Source organism: Bison bison, unplaced genomic scaffold, assembly GCF_000754665.1.
Source record: "Bison bison bison isolate TAMUID 2011002044 unplaced genomic scaffold, Bison_UMD1.0 scf7180017864485, whole genome shotgun sequence".
In the NCBI taxonomy this organism is placed as follows: Eukaryota; Metazoa; Chordata; class Mammalia; order Artiodactyla; family Bovidae; genus Bison; species Bison bison.
The window spans coordinates 8,010,316-8,022,977 of record NW_011495045.1 but is presented as its reverse complement, the minus strand read 5'-3'; the positions used below and the strand labels follow the sequence as shown (position 1 = coordinate 8,022,977).

The following is a 12,662-nucleotide window of genomic DNA, read 5'->3' as shown; positions in this document are numbered from 1 at the left end:
ATATTTCAAAATACCTATATATTTAAAAGTTCAATATCTCAAAAATGTAGAAGTGTATTTGGGTTATATATATATGATGTATTTATATATATATATAATTATATATATATATATAAATATATATAAAACACAGATATACGGTACTTTTAATTTTTCTTAAAAATAAGTTTAATAAACAGTAATAATTGGATTTAATATGGGTAACCTATTAATTCAAGGTGTCATTTTCATAATGAGACACACAGAGTATTTTCTTTTTTTTTTTCAGAGTATTTTCTAAAAGGATTTTTTTCTAGGAATATACCTAATTATAATAATAAATTGATTATAACAGAAAAATCTACAGATGTATTTGTTTTTTATTTCCTTTTTTCAGGGTCCTCCAGGACCTCCTGGTGCTATAGGTCCATCTGGCCCTGCTGGAAAAGATGTAAGTTTTTAAGAAATGCATGGGGATGCAGTACAATTCAAGCTGGAATGTTCTAAATAATATATACCATGTTCTAGAATCTCAAAGAAAAACCTTACTCCAAAATTTACTATCTTAATAACATTTAAGCTCATGTTAATCTCTGAATATCTATGATCTATTTGTATAGGTATATATACCATTTTTAAAATTCGAAACTAACAAAACCCCTCATCCCATGAATTTATCGCTTAACTAGAGATGTTTCTTCTCTTTGTCTCTTGTAATAAAGAAATCGGTATCAGTGCTTTATGAACTCAAAAACTTAAAAAACACCATTAATATTATTCTATTCTCTTTTTCCTTTTGATTTCCAATGGCAAATTCTTCCCACTGGGTTGAGAGTTGGTCATATATTTGTTTGGAGTGATGCCTGAATTTTTGATGAGTTTATGTCAAGGTGGGAGAAACACGCCTCATTCCTTTTGCTGAGGAATCTTTTCTCACAACCATATGTTTAGCCTAACCGTGTTCATGAATCCTCAGTGAGAGAAATACAAAGTAATCAGTTCACTAACTGGCTGCAGTGAGTTTTCTCTTACACAAGCTCCCATATATTTTCTCCTCCATCTAGGGGGAATCAGGAAGACCCGGACGACCTGGAGAGCGAGGATTTCCTGGCCCTCCTGTAAGTCTTCAGTATAGAATGAGTTAGTTGGAGTAATCACAGTGGTCTTCAGTTGAAATTGTATGATTAAATTATACTTTAAAATAGAAGACACTGGATTGTGAGTCTATTTGAAAATTCATTAATATCTTTTTTATTCCTTTTTTTAGGGTATGAAAGGCCCAGCTGGTATGCCTGGATTCCCTGGTATGAAAGGACATAGAGTAAGTACAGTTTCTAAATTAACTCTTAAGTTGTTCCATTTGACTATGTTTATTTACCTAGCCAACTTTATTGGGCAATTGAGTGTGTGTCAAAAATGACTAATTCCAACTAGTTGTTTGTTTGTGTTTTCATTTTCTAAATCTATCAACTTTGTTGACCAAATCAACTACTTATTTTACATAAATCAATAAAGCTGAACTTAAGTACACAGAAAATATTTGTAAAAGAATAAGTGTCTCATTGCCACTGTCAGAAAAGATGAAAATACATTATTGATAACTATTCTTAGTCAATATGATTTATAGATCAAATCAAATGACTTTATTCTAGGCAAAATATTAGGTAGTGTCAAACAACTAGATGGAAATTCTATCAACTTTATAGAAATAAAATTTATGACACAGATATTTGCTACTCTACAGTGAAGGCAACTTCCTAACTGAACTAAATTGTACTTTCTAATTAGATCACATTTTTTTTTTACTGTAAAATCAATGTCTCAATTCTTTAGTGCACTTAACAGAGTTTTAAATCATTTATGTCAGTGTTGAAAAGAGTGCTATGTGCTAAAGCTAGCTATAAAAATGTAATGTAAAGTTTTTAACTATTCTGAATTGTTAACAGGTCTTAATATTTGTACTACTTTTTTATATTTCATAGGGCTTTGATGGACGAAATGGAGAGAAAGGCGAAACTGGTGCTCCTGGATTAAAGGTAAATCACAACAAACTCACATTTTGATAAATAAATTTATTTAAATGTTATAGCTATATTTAAGGTTTATATTTTAGGGTTTGGATTTTTCTAAAACCTACCTGGGTTTTACATTTTAGGAGCTAAATAATAGGGAGATATAACTGAGATGTTCTATTAAAGCTTCCATGAAAGCTGATAACTTAAACTGTCTAGATTCGAAATGACTAAGTATCCCCAAGTAACACGTTGACTTCTTCTGTTTAGTCTTCAAGTTTTTAAAATGAAAATATGAGATTTACAGTATATAAGATTGCTACAAAATTTGATATTGCTTAATGTAATCTTTTTCTTCGGTTCCATATGTTTTTTATAACATACTGTGTTGAAAAAATTATAAATTTTTTTCCTGTTACACAAAATGGTGACATATGTTACATGTCCCTAGGGGGAAAATGGCGTTCCAGGTGAAAATGGAGCTCCTGGACCCATGGTAATTATGTTTCTTATCATACAATTTTCAACTTTATTATTAACTTCCATCTAATGCAGAACTTGCCTCCCTGCTTCCCCAGCCATTCTTACACATGTCTACTTGAAAGTAAGACCACACTTCTAATTTTATCCTCTAGGGTCCAAGAGGGGCTCCCGGTGAGAGAGGACGGCCAGGACTTCCTGGAGCCGCAGTGAGTATTCCTACTGTCATTACACAATTGCAATCTGAGTCACCGATAAGCACCTTGGTTAGTTTTCAGGCTGTGACAATCTGCAAAAAACTTTTTATAAAGTTGCATTTAAAGTCACCTCCATAATTAGCAATAATTATAAGCAAACAAATAAGCATTTTATAGTTTAACTGGTGAGGATTTTTTAATGTATTAATTTGCATTCAGTTCTTAAAACACAGAATCCAAATTTTCTACATCAGATCATTGCTGTACATATCAGATTTTTTAACAATTTGCCTTTTTAAGTATATCATTAAGCAGATTTTAATACACTAGAAGAAAAATCAACTCAGTTGCATCAGACTTTTAGTTAAAATATCACTTCACTTGTGAGCAGCCTTTCAGAAAGAGGAAGATGTTTGAGACCAAATTCTCTTTTTAGGGGGCTCGAGGTAATGATGGAGCTCGAGGAAGTGATGGACAACCGGTAAGCAACTTTTTGTCGAACCCTGATGTGCTTAGTGTAAGGAGAGATTATGGGATTGGATATTGGGATAATATGGATTGTACACCTAAAACTCAACATTTTTCATAAATATCTGATTCAAACTGATACTAATCCCATAAGCAAAATCTAGAAACAGTTAATCTGAAAACTCTAAGTCCATTAACAAAATTCTGATGCTCCTTATTATACTTGGCCAGTTGCTAACATTTGTATGGTGCTTAACAATGTTAGTTACGGGCTAATATTGGATATGGGACAGTTATAAGAGTCTCGCAAAGATAGATAATAATGCTATCTCTATTTTACAAATGACATTTCAAGGGTAAGCAACCTATACAAAGTCACAGAATTCATGGCATAAATGGTGGGGAAAGGGGGATCAAATTTTTCATTTTATTCTGCCATATTGTTTCTCCATATAATAGTCATCTCTGATGATAATACTGTTTTTATCTGTACAGTTTTCCTCTGTATTGTGTATGTAACCATTCATTATTTACCAGTGGTATGAGTTTTCCTTTACTTAAGAGATCTTGAAATGTTTTTTTCATTTTTTAGGGCCCCCCTGGTCCTCCTGGAACTGCAGGATTCCCTGGTTCCCCTGGTGCTAAGGTAAGCATGTATTTCCATAGAAGAATGTAAAATATATCTTGAAGACTTTATAAAATCATTGGATTGCTTCTTGGAAATGATTTTTTAATAGTCACATGGATTTCTTTGATTTATATGGATGTTTGAAGCCCTGTCTTTGACTCCAAAGGGGATGTTATCCCTGACTTTCAGTATTCTGATCTCTTCCGATGTCTTTTCTTTTCTCCCAATCTCTTTCTGTGAACAGAGATAACACAGTTATATACATGGTTATGATTTTTTTCTGCCTTTATGATTAATGACACTTCACTTTAATTTTCATACTACTCCAGCCTTTGGGAGATGGATTTAAGCAGGACTGAATAATAAACTAGCTAAGAGATTAGAAGTGGAAAGGGAGACTGACTACTAGGGGTTTCATCTCTTAGGGTGAAGTTGGACCTGCAGGATCTCCTGGTTCAAGTGGCGCCCCTGGACAAAGAGGGGAACCTGGACCTCAGGGACATGCTGGTGCTCCAGGTCCCCCTGTAAGTACCAAAAACGACTGAGAGGAAGAGTATTGCTACACTTCATTTCATGAAAGCATATATTTTAATGTTGCTGTCAATTAAAGTTACTTTTTTGAAAAAAAAAATGCTAGTGCTCTGCAGTGCCTCTACTAAGATAAATATTGTTTTGAAATTACTGATTTTAAATACTGAAATTAATTTTTGAGGTCTGTGCTTTTCTAGAATTTATGAATGTTGTGGTTATATGACACCGAATGAAGTAGAGGATGAATAGCTATCTGATACCTTGAAGACTATGCCCCAAACTAATCACCAATCAGAGAAATTCAGAAAAGAAAACCAGACCAAAAAAAACTCTTCTCTTTATGTACTTATTAATAATTTAGTCCAAGTGCATATTATCTTTAATTTATTCAGATAATGATCATTTTTTGCTACTTTTTATGTGTTGTCCTGTAGTTGGAGGAATCACCTAATCTCTGTAAAGCTCAACATGTATACATGCTAAGTCGCTTCAGTCATGTCCAACTCTTTGTGACCCCATGGACTGTAGCCTGGTGGGATCCCTAAGTCTATGGGATTCTCCAGGCAAGAATACTGGAGTGGGTCTTCATTTCCTACCCCAATAAAGCACAACACCCATTAATAAATTTATTTTAGTTTATATAAGCAGCTTCAAATGTAGGTGCACTGTTGGCATTATTATGAATATGCTCTTTTCCCACTCTAGGGGCCTCCTGGGAGTAATGGTAGTCCTGGTGGCAAAGGTGAAATGGTAAGATGTCCCCACAACTCACCCTCATCTCAGTTCAACACATATTTTTGGCTTCCTTTGTATTTAGCATGATAAGACATTTAAGTTGGTTACTTAGAAAAGAAAATTCAAGTCTGGCTCATGTTAATGTGCTTGGATTGTTTCCAGGGTCCTGCTGGCATTCCTGGGGCTCCTGGGCTGATAGGAGCTCGTGGTCCTCCAGGGCCACCTGGCACCAATGGTGTTCCCGGGCAACGAGGTGCTGCAGTAAGTTGTTTGTTTGTTTTCCTTCATTGTCTGAGAGGTGTGGCTTCTTTCTCACAATAAAAATAACAGGCTCTTTGTTCTTGTTCCATTGAATTTATATTGATTTCATTGTTTTTGTAATTGAATCTGCTGTGACTGGTGATGATTTTGCTAGTCTATTCTCCCTGTTTATTAAGCCACAATTATGTTCCATTTAGGGTGAACCCGGTAAGAATGGAGCCAAAGGAGACCCAGGACCACGTGGGGAACGCGTAAGTATTGCCTCAACAGATTCAGTTATTTCTTAGAAATATAGAACATAGTTAAGAACTAAGCAGGTAAAAAAAAAAAAAAAAGTGCTTGAAGTTCAGTCATTATTTCTGTCATTTCACAGGGAGAAGCTGGTTCTCCAGGTATCGCAGGACCTAAGGGTGAAGATGGCAAAGATGGTTCTCCTGGAGAACCTGGTGCAAATGGACTTCCTGGAGCTGCAGGAGAAAGGGTATGTCTCCCATGGGCATGGAAAAGGAAAACAATCATAGAACTTCACCTTCGTGGTGAGGCAACTGTGTTTGTTCTTAATCTGAGTAGTACTCAATCACAAAGATTATTTTGAAGCATCTCATACTATGAGAATTATGGAAAAGTTTTCACGTTTTGGACTTAAATATTTGCCTTTCACTATTTCCAGGGTGTGCCTGGATTCCGAGGACCTGCTGGAGCAAATGGCCTTCCAGGAGAAAAGGTATAGAACATTAGTTTCAATTTTCAGAAATGCTTGTGCTATATAAAGATATATTCTTCTAAACAGTTTCCCATTAATTAAAACCTAAATATTTGAAGGAAATATATTGGAACTAAAAATAATAATAATTCCCAATGTAAAACAATGATTCCAGCTCCTGTTCAGCCATTCTCCTAGCTTTGTAACTAATGTTACTCGACCTCTGTGAGAACTCTTTAACTTATCTTTCAACTAGGAATTATTTATCTCAATATAATTACAAGAATAAATTAAAGTGCCTGAAAGTTCTTCGAAAACTCTGAAGTGCAATATAAATCAGATTTCATAACATCAAAGATATTTGATTTTATATGCACCAAAATATATTGCTAAGCCCACTAAATATCAGTTCCTTCAGCATGTGATGTTCATCAAAGTTACCTTAATATATTATGCAAGCTAATAGATAATGTGCTTTACACTGAGAATGTCGGCAATGTCCCATCTCTCTTGAAGGGGCCAAAAGAAGTTCTCTAGCTGCAACCCCAGTACCATCAATGTCCAGGTCAACGAAGGCTCTTTTACATACATGTTGGTTTATTTCACTACATAGGGTCCTCCTGGGGACCGTGGTGGCCCAGGCCCTGCAGGGCCCAGAGGTGTTGCTGGAGAGCCCGGCAGAGATGGTCTCCCTGGAGGTCCAGGATTGAGGGTAAAGAGAAACACTTGTTTGATCCACACTGTCATTTAGTAAGAGGAAAAGCAAATGAAGAGCATTCAAAAATAACTTAAGTCAGACACTATGTTTTGTAGGCTCAGATGAAACAAAATTATTTTACAAAAATTTAACCTGGTATAGATTGAAGAACATAAAATAGAATGCTTCAGTAAGATATTTAAAGACAGAAAAATGTGTGTAAATATGAGGCTACATGCTGCTGCTGCTGCTGCTGCTGCTGCTGCTGCTAAGTCGCTTCAGTCGTGTCCGACTCTGTGTGACCCCATAGACGGCAGCCCACCAGGCTCCCCCATCCCTGGGATTCTCCAGGCAAGAACACTGGAGTGGGTTGCCATTTCCTTCTCCAATGCATGAAAGTGAAAAGTGAAAGTGAAGTCTCTCAGTCGTGTCTGACTCTTAGCGACCCCAAGGAATGCAGCCTACCAGGCTCCTCCGCCCATGGGATTTTCCAGGCAAGAGTACTGGAGTGGGGTGCCATTGCCTTCTCCATGAGGCTACATATGTCAGTGGAAATCTCAAAATTTTATAGATAGATTTTTTAGTTTTTTTTTTTTAATTATCATTTTTAAATCAGCTGACTGACTGAATTCTTCAATTTAGGGTATTCCTGGTAGCCCCGGAGGACCAGGCAGTGATGGGAAACCAGGGCCTCCTGTGAGTACATTTTCAATATCTCATTTTACAAGTCCAGAGAATGGTTAAATGCACAATTTGGACTAGCCTTCATGTATATTGTATAGCTTTAGGATGTACACTGCATATTCTATCAGACTTTTTGAAATTTCTGTTAATATAATTTTTTCTTATTAGGGAAGCCAAGGAGAGACGGGTCGACCCGGTCCTCCAGGTTCGCCTGGTCCGCGAGGTCAGCCTGGTGTCATGGGCTTCCCTGGTCCCAAAGGAAACGATGTGAGTTCCTTCCTTCATTTCTTCAATAAATAGTTGATGGAAGTTCTTTTATTTTCCATATGGGGGTGCAGATGGCCCCAAACTGATTTCCACTTCAAAGCACAGAAGAGTATAAGAGAAAGAAGCTTCCCTCTACCGTGTAAGAAGGGAGCTAACGTATTTTCTTCTGGAGTTCCGGGCAAAGAGCAGAACACTTATGGAAGCCTAGTCTAGAAATAAGTTTTCAGTTGGGGATATATACATGTGTGAGTAGGGGGCAGATCAAAAACATGAGAGAACATGATAATGAATAATTTCCTTTTGAGATTTAGTAAATACTGGCTACTTCTTTAGGGTGCTCCTGGAAAAAATGGAGAACGAGGTGGCCCTGGAGGTCCTGGCCCTCAGGTATGTAGATTTTATCCACTCATTTCCACTCCTCTGACAGTGCTCCCCAACCTTTTTGGCCTCAGGGACCAGTTTCATGAAAGACAATTTTTTTTCCAAAGACCAAGGGAGAGGGGATGGTTTGGGGATGATTCAAACACACTGAATTTATTGTGCACTTTATTTCTATTATTATTATATAAGCTCCACCTCAGGTCATCAGGCATTAGATCCTGGAAGCTGAGGCAATGCCTGTTGTATTAGAGGCATTTCTCTCCAACCCCACGACTTTTGTTTTCTTGATCTCTGCTTCCATAACTGCTTTCTTTTAGGGTCCTGCTGGAAAGAATGGTGAGACCGGACCTCAGGGTCCTCCAGGACCTACTGTAAGTTTCCTCGCGTGAACTGGAAACGGAAGTGGATGGGAGTGGGCCTGAGGGAAGACTTTGGGAATTATACAGTCTCTGCCACTGTATTGGTATAGCTCACCAAAGCAATTATGAAGATTGTTTATTTAATCAGCTAGCTAAATACTGACACTGAGTAAAGTTTGTGCCGTATATGTCTTCCTTACCCCACTTCCACAAGCCAGACTCTGCCTTCCTTCATACCATTAATTTTTAAATTAAGCAATTGGCCTGATGAGATGAAAAATATGTGGATAAATATGAAAAGATATTTTATAGTGAAGCATCTCGTATTATGTTTTTACATAGGGCCCTTCTGGTGACAAAGGAGACACAGGACCCCCTGGTCCACAAGGACTGCAAGTAAGAATTTGTTAATTAAATGTCATTGGGCCCCTATTTTTATCAATAGTTTCATTTGATAGCTATATTTGTTAAGTTAATCAACACTTCCATTTTTTTGTGACACTGAAAGATAATTCATCTTTAGCTTAAAATGTGTGCATCTGACTTCTACCTTGAAGTTCACATAATTCAATATGCTTATATTTATTTTTATTGTAATTTAAATGTATATAGCTAAATTCATCTAATCATGATTCAATTTTATATACAACAACAGAAAGAATAGAGGGAAATGAACATAGGTTTCTAAGATATGAATATCACCCCTCTGTCACAGGATTCTGAGGGCTACAAATTTTCTACACCTAAAAAGACTGCTAGAACCATTTTTTGAATACTCTGCAGAAACACACTTACTAAGAGAAGCTTTCCTATAATCAACGTTTGAAGTGATTATACAATACAAATATGATTCTTTATAGGGCTTGCCTGGAACGAGTGGTCCTCCAGGAGAAAACGGAAAACCTGGTGAACCTGTAAGTTGCATGTCACGTTTTCAAAACTCAGAAGCCAAAAGAATAATCATTTATAAATGATTAGCTTTCACATTTTCATGCCACGGTATCTGAGTTTTAACATTTAGTTTTGAAATAACAAATGTTATTTGTTAGTTCATTAACAAAACAAAACAAAATTGAGTCATAACTATTCCATTAAAAGTTTGAATTTTATCATAAAAGGACCTTAAAGAAGAGAATATAGCTCATGACTGGATAAACTGAACAAGTCAAGTGTGTATTTTGCCTATTTATTTATATAACATACATTCTGATAGAAGCCTAATCACGCAATGTCATCACTGTCCTAGGGTCCAAAGGGTGAGGCTGGTGCACCTGGAATTCCAGGAGGCAAGGTAAATATTTCAACTTACTTTCTCATTTCTTCAGCATTTTTAGTATATCAAACCAAAATATTCCTTTTTTAGAAGCGCAACATTGAAAATGTTTGATGAATACATTTAGGGTAATCCAAGACATTTCTAATACATTAAATTTGCATCATCTAGAAAATTGAATTTTCTGACATGAATAAACAAAGTAGGGTCACCTATGGGCCTGAAATTTCAAAAGAAAACCTTTCTAGTGCATTGCTTCTCTACAGGAAAACGGTTTTGAGAGAAAACCTTTCAAATGTTCCCCTCGTGATAAAATAGTAATAGAGTCAAAGCTAGCTCATCAGGCCAGGTATAAAAATTCCTTTGCTTAGAGTAACTCAGTTTAAGTTTCCATTTTTCACTCAATTGATCAAATGCAGTTTATAATTGTTAAAATTTCCAGATTATTCAAAAGTTAAAAGCATTGTGATCTGTATCAAAATAATACAATGTAGGGTGTTTTTGTTTGGTTTGAAGCCTGAGTTTCCTAACAGGGATTTTCTGTCTTCCTCCTACAGGGTGATTCTGGTGCTCCCGGTGAACGCGGACCTCCTGGAGCAGGAGGGCCCCCTGGACCTAGAGGTGGAGCTGGCCCCCCTGGTCCCGAAGGAGGAAAGGTAACTCCCCCAACCCAATTCAATTCACTTAGATTTTACAAAATGCATTCCTTATCTTTCTTGTGAGCTATGATTTCTCCTTTAATTTCAGGGTGCTATTGGTCCCCCTGGGCCACCTGGTTCTGCTGGTACACCTGGTCTGCAAGGAATGCCTGGAGAAAGAGGGGGTCCTGGAGGCCCTGGTCCAAAGGGTGACAAGGTATCAACCTATTTTCTGTTAATTATGTAATATCACAGACTTTTTTGGTTAAAGGAAGGCAACATTACTGGAAAGTAATCCATTTCTAGAGAAACTTTTTAATCGGGACACCTATGATACATTGCAGTGACTCTTGAGGGTTGCTCCTCTTTTTGTCATATTTTCATTGGAGATGCCTCTAATCTGATGCCATTGTTTTTTATTTGACAGGGTGAGCCTGGCAGCTCAGGTGTCGATGGTGCTCCAGGGAAAGATGGTCCACGGGTGAGTACTCAAATTGGGGAGAAGCAAAATTTATGTAGTATGGAACAGCCCTTCACCTCAACTTATTTTTTCCAAAAACTCCTTATAAGTTAGATCATACTTTGCCACCTTCAGGGCATTAAAAAGAACTAAATGACATGATTGTTAAAATTCCTGACTTCTATCACTAACAGTTCAACAATGACCTGAGAATGGAAAAATCTCAAAAGTATGATAAATATTACAAGCTAAAGTCATAGTAATTCACTAAAATCCAAGATAATCAATACTGCTCATGAAGGAACTTTTTCATTTTAAAAAAAGCATTGAAATTCCATGGTATATTCATACCATGGAATACTACTTAGCAATAAAAGGGAATGAACCGTTGATACATGCAACAACGCAGACACACACCAGGGACATCATGCTGAGTGATAAAAGTCAGTCTTGAAAGGATCCATACTGCATGATGTTCATGAAACATTTGAGATGTGGAATAGTTTTATGGTTGCCAGAAGTTAGGAATAGGGGAGAGGGAGATGGATATAACTATAAAGAGATGATATAAGGGGGTGTTTTATGGTAATTGGATATTTGAATATCTTGATTGTGATGGTGGTCATGCAAGGTTATACATAATAAAATTGCATTAAAAATTACATATACATATACACACAAAAAGAAGTGCATGTGTAACTGATGCAATCTGAAAAACTCTATGGATTGTACAAATGTAAGTTTCTTGGTTTTGATTACTATACCATAATTCTGTAAGATGCAATCCTGAGAGAAGTTGGGAGAAAGATGTACAGAATTTTCCTGTATATTTCTTTGCAATCTTCCATGAATCCATAAAACTATTTCAAAATAAAAGTTAAAAAAACACATTACAATCAATTCTGTTCACATTAGAAAACACCTAGATATGACTGTAGCAAATAAACATGATAATTAAGCCATTAGATAGACATTATCTTTACTGAAGTTGCTTTAAACAAATTCATAAATACTTCACTTTTAACAGTCTAGATAGGTAAGCCATCATCCAATATTTTAAAATCTAATATTTATGTAATATAAGTAAACCTTAATATTTGAAAATTTTGATGTGAAAACTTTGATATGTGCAACAATACTTTGGTTAAATTAAATATTTTGAATTATTATACAGTTAAATAAAGCAGTACACTTTAATTTTAAAAGATATGACTGTAAGATCTTACATCATGTCTTATTTATCTTCTGCAATAGAAAGAAAACTGGATCAATAAATTGCCACTGAATCTTGTATTTAGTAAACTGTGTGGTATTTTCACATTGAGTAAAGAGTATCTAATTCAAGCCATCAAGGAGAGCACATTATCTAGCTTATTAGATGAACAATATATCCATATATATGCCTTTTGATTAATAAGGAAAATGATGCTGTTCATCTTCAATATTAAAGTATATTTCTATTTCTTTAGGGTCCCACTGGTCCCATTGGTCCTCCTGGCCCAGCTGGTCAGCCTGGAGATAAGGTAACACTTAACACTGTTTAGAAACAGAAAGTGTCTTTTGTTGCTGTTTGGATGAAGGACAATTTTTTTTTTTCTTTTTTAAGGGTGAAAGTGGTGCCCCTGGAGTTCCGGGTATAGCTGGTCCTCGCGGTGGCCCTGTAAGTGTTACAGACATTTTAACATCATTTGAGCCCCACACAGGCAGCAGCTACCTGTGCCTCCCTCTTTAGCAATTCTGTCCATGGTCCTAGTCTCAATGGTGGGATAGCATCATATGACATGCAAGGCAAGGTTAAAGTTCTTAAAGCTAAGATTCACAAGAGACTGTGAGACCATTTAAAATCTTGCCATCTTTCCTAAGTAATTCTGGAAAAAAAAAATATAAAAGTTGCATAAGTAATAATATG

At 36.2% G+C, this 12,662-nt stretch overlaps 1 protein-coding gene across 1 annotated transcript in view; it reads left to right on the top strand.

Moving 5' to 3' along the window:
• Nucleotides 1-12,662, top strand: part of COL3A1 (collagen, type III, alpha 1) — a 39,946-nt gene that overhangs the window by 15,889 nt on the left and 11,395 nt on the right. The window contains exons 8-34 of the mRNA XM_010862916.1: nucleotides 377-430; nucleotides 1,044-1,097; nucleotides 1,247-1,300; nucleotides 1,962-2,015; nucleotides 2,443-2,487; nucleotides 2,627-2,680; nucleotides 3,105-3,149; nucleotides 3,729-3,782; nucleotides 4,190-4,288; nucleotides 5,001-5,045; nucleotides 5,193-5,291; nucleotides 5,489-5,542; nucleotides 5,665-5,772; nucleotides 5,962-6,015; nucleotides 6,608-6,706; nucleotides 7,334-7,387; nucleotides 7,544-7,642; nucleotides 7,976-8,029; nucleotides 8,341-8,394; nucleotides 8,725-8,778; nucleotides 9,243-9,296; nucleotides 9,629-9,673; nucleotides 10,213-10,311; nucleotides 10,403-10,510; nucleotides 10,721-10,774; nucleotides 12,223-12,276; nucleotides 12,360-12,413. Of these exons, the coding sequence (XP_010861218.1) occupies nucleotides 377-430; nucleotides 1,044-1,097; nucleotides 1,247-1,300; nucleotides 1,962-2,015; nucleotides 2,443-2,487; nucleotides 2,627-2,680; nucleotides 3,105-3,149; nucleotides 3,729-3,782; nucleotides 4,190-4,288; nucleotides 5,001-5,045; nucleotides 5,193-5,291; nucleotides 5,489-5,542; nucleotides 5,665-5,772; nucleotides 5,962-6,015; nucleotides 6,608-6,706; nucleotides 7,334-7,387; nucleotides 7,544-7,642; nucleotides 7,976-8,029; nucleotides 8,341-8,394; nucleotides 8,725-8,778; nucleotides 9,243-9,296; nucleotides 9,629-9,673; nucleotides 10,213-10,311; nucleotides 10,403-10,510; nucleotides 10,721-10,774; nucleotides 12,223-12,276; nucleotides 12,360-12,413 (1,755 nt within the window). The remainder of the gene's footprint in view (nucleotides 1-376; nucleotides 431-1,043; nucleotides 1,098-1,246; nucleotides 1,301-1,961; nucleotides 2,016-2,442; nucleotides 2,488-2,626; nucleotides 2,681-3,104; nucleotides 3,150-3,728; nucleotides 3,783-4,189; nucleotides 4,289-5,000; nucleotides 5,046-5,192; nucleotides 5,292-5,488; nucleotides 5,543-5,664; nucleotides 5,773-5,961; nucleotides 6,016-6,607; nucleotides 6,707-7,333; nucleotides 7,388-7,543; nucleotides 7,643-7,975; nucleotides 8,030-8,340; nucleotides 8,395-8,724; nucleotides 8,779-9,242; nucleotides 9,297-9,628; nucleotides 9,674-10,212; nucleotides 10,312-10,402; nucleotides 10,511-10,720; nucleotides 10,775-12,222; nucleotides 12,277-12,359; nucleotides 12,414-12,662) is intronic.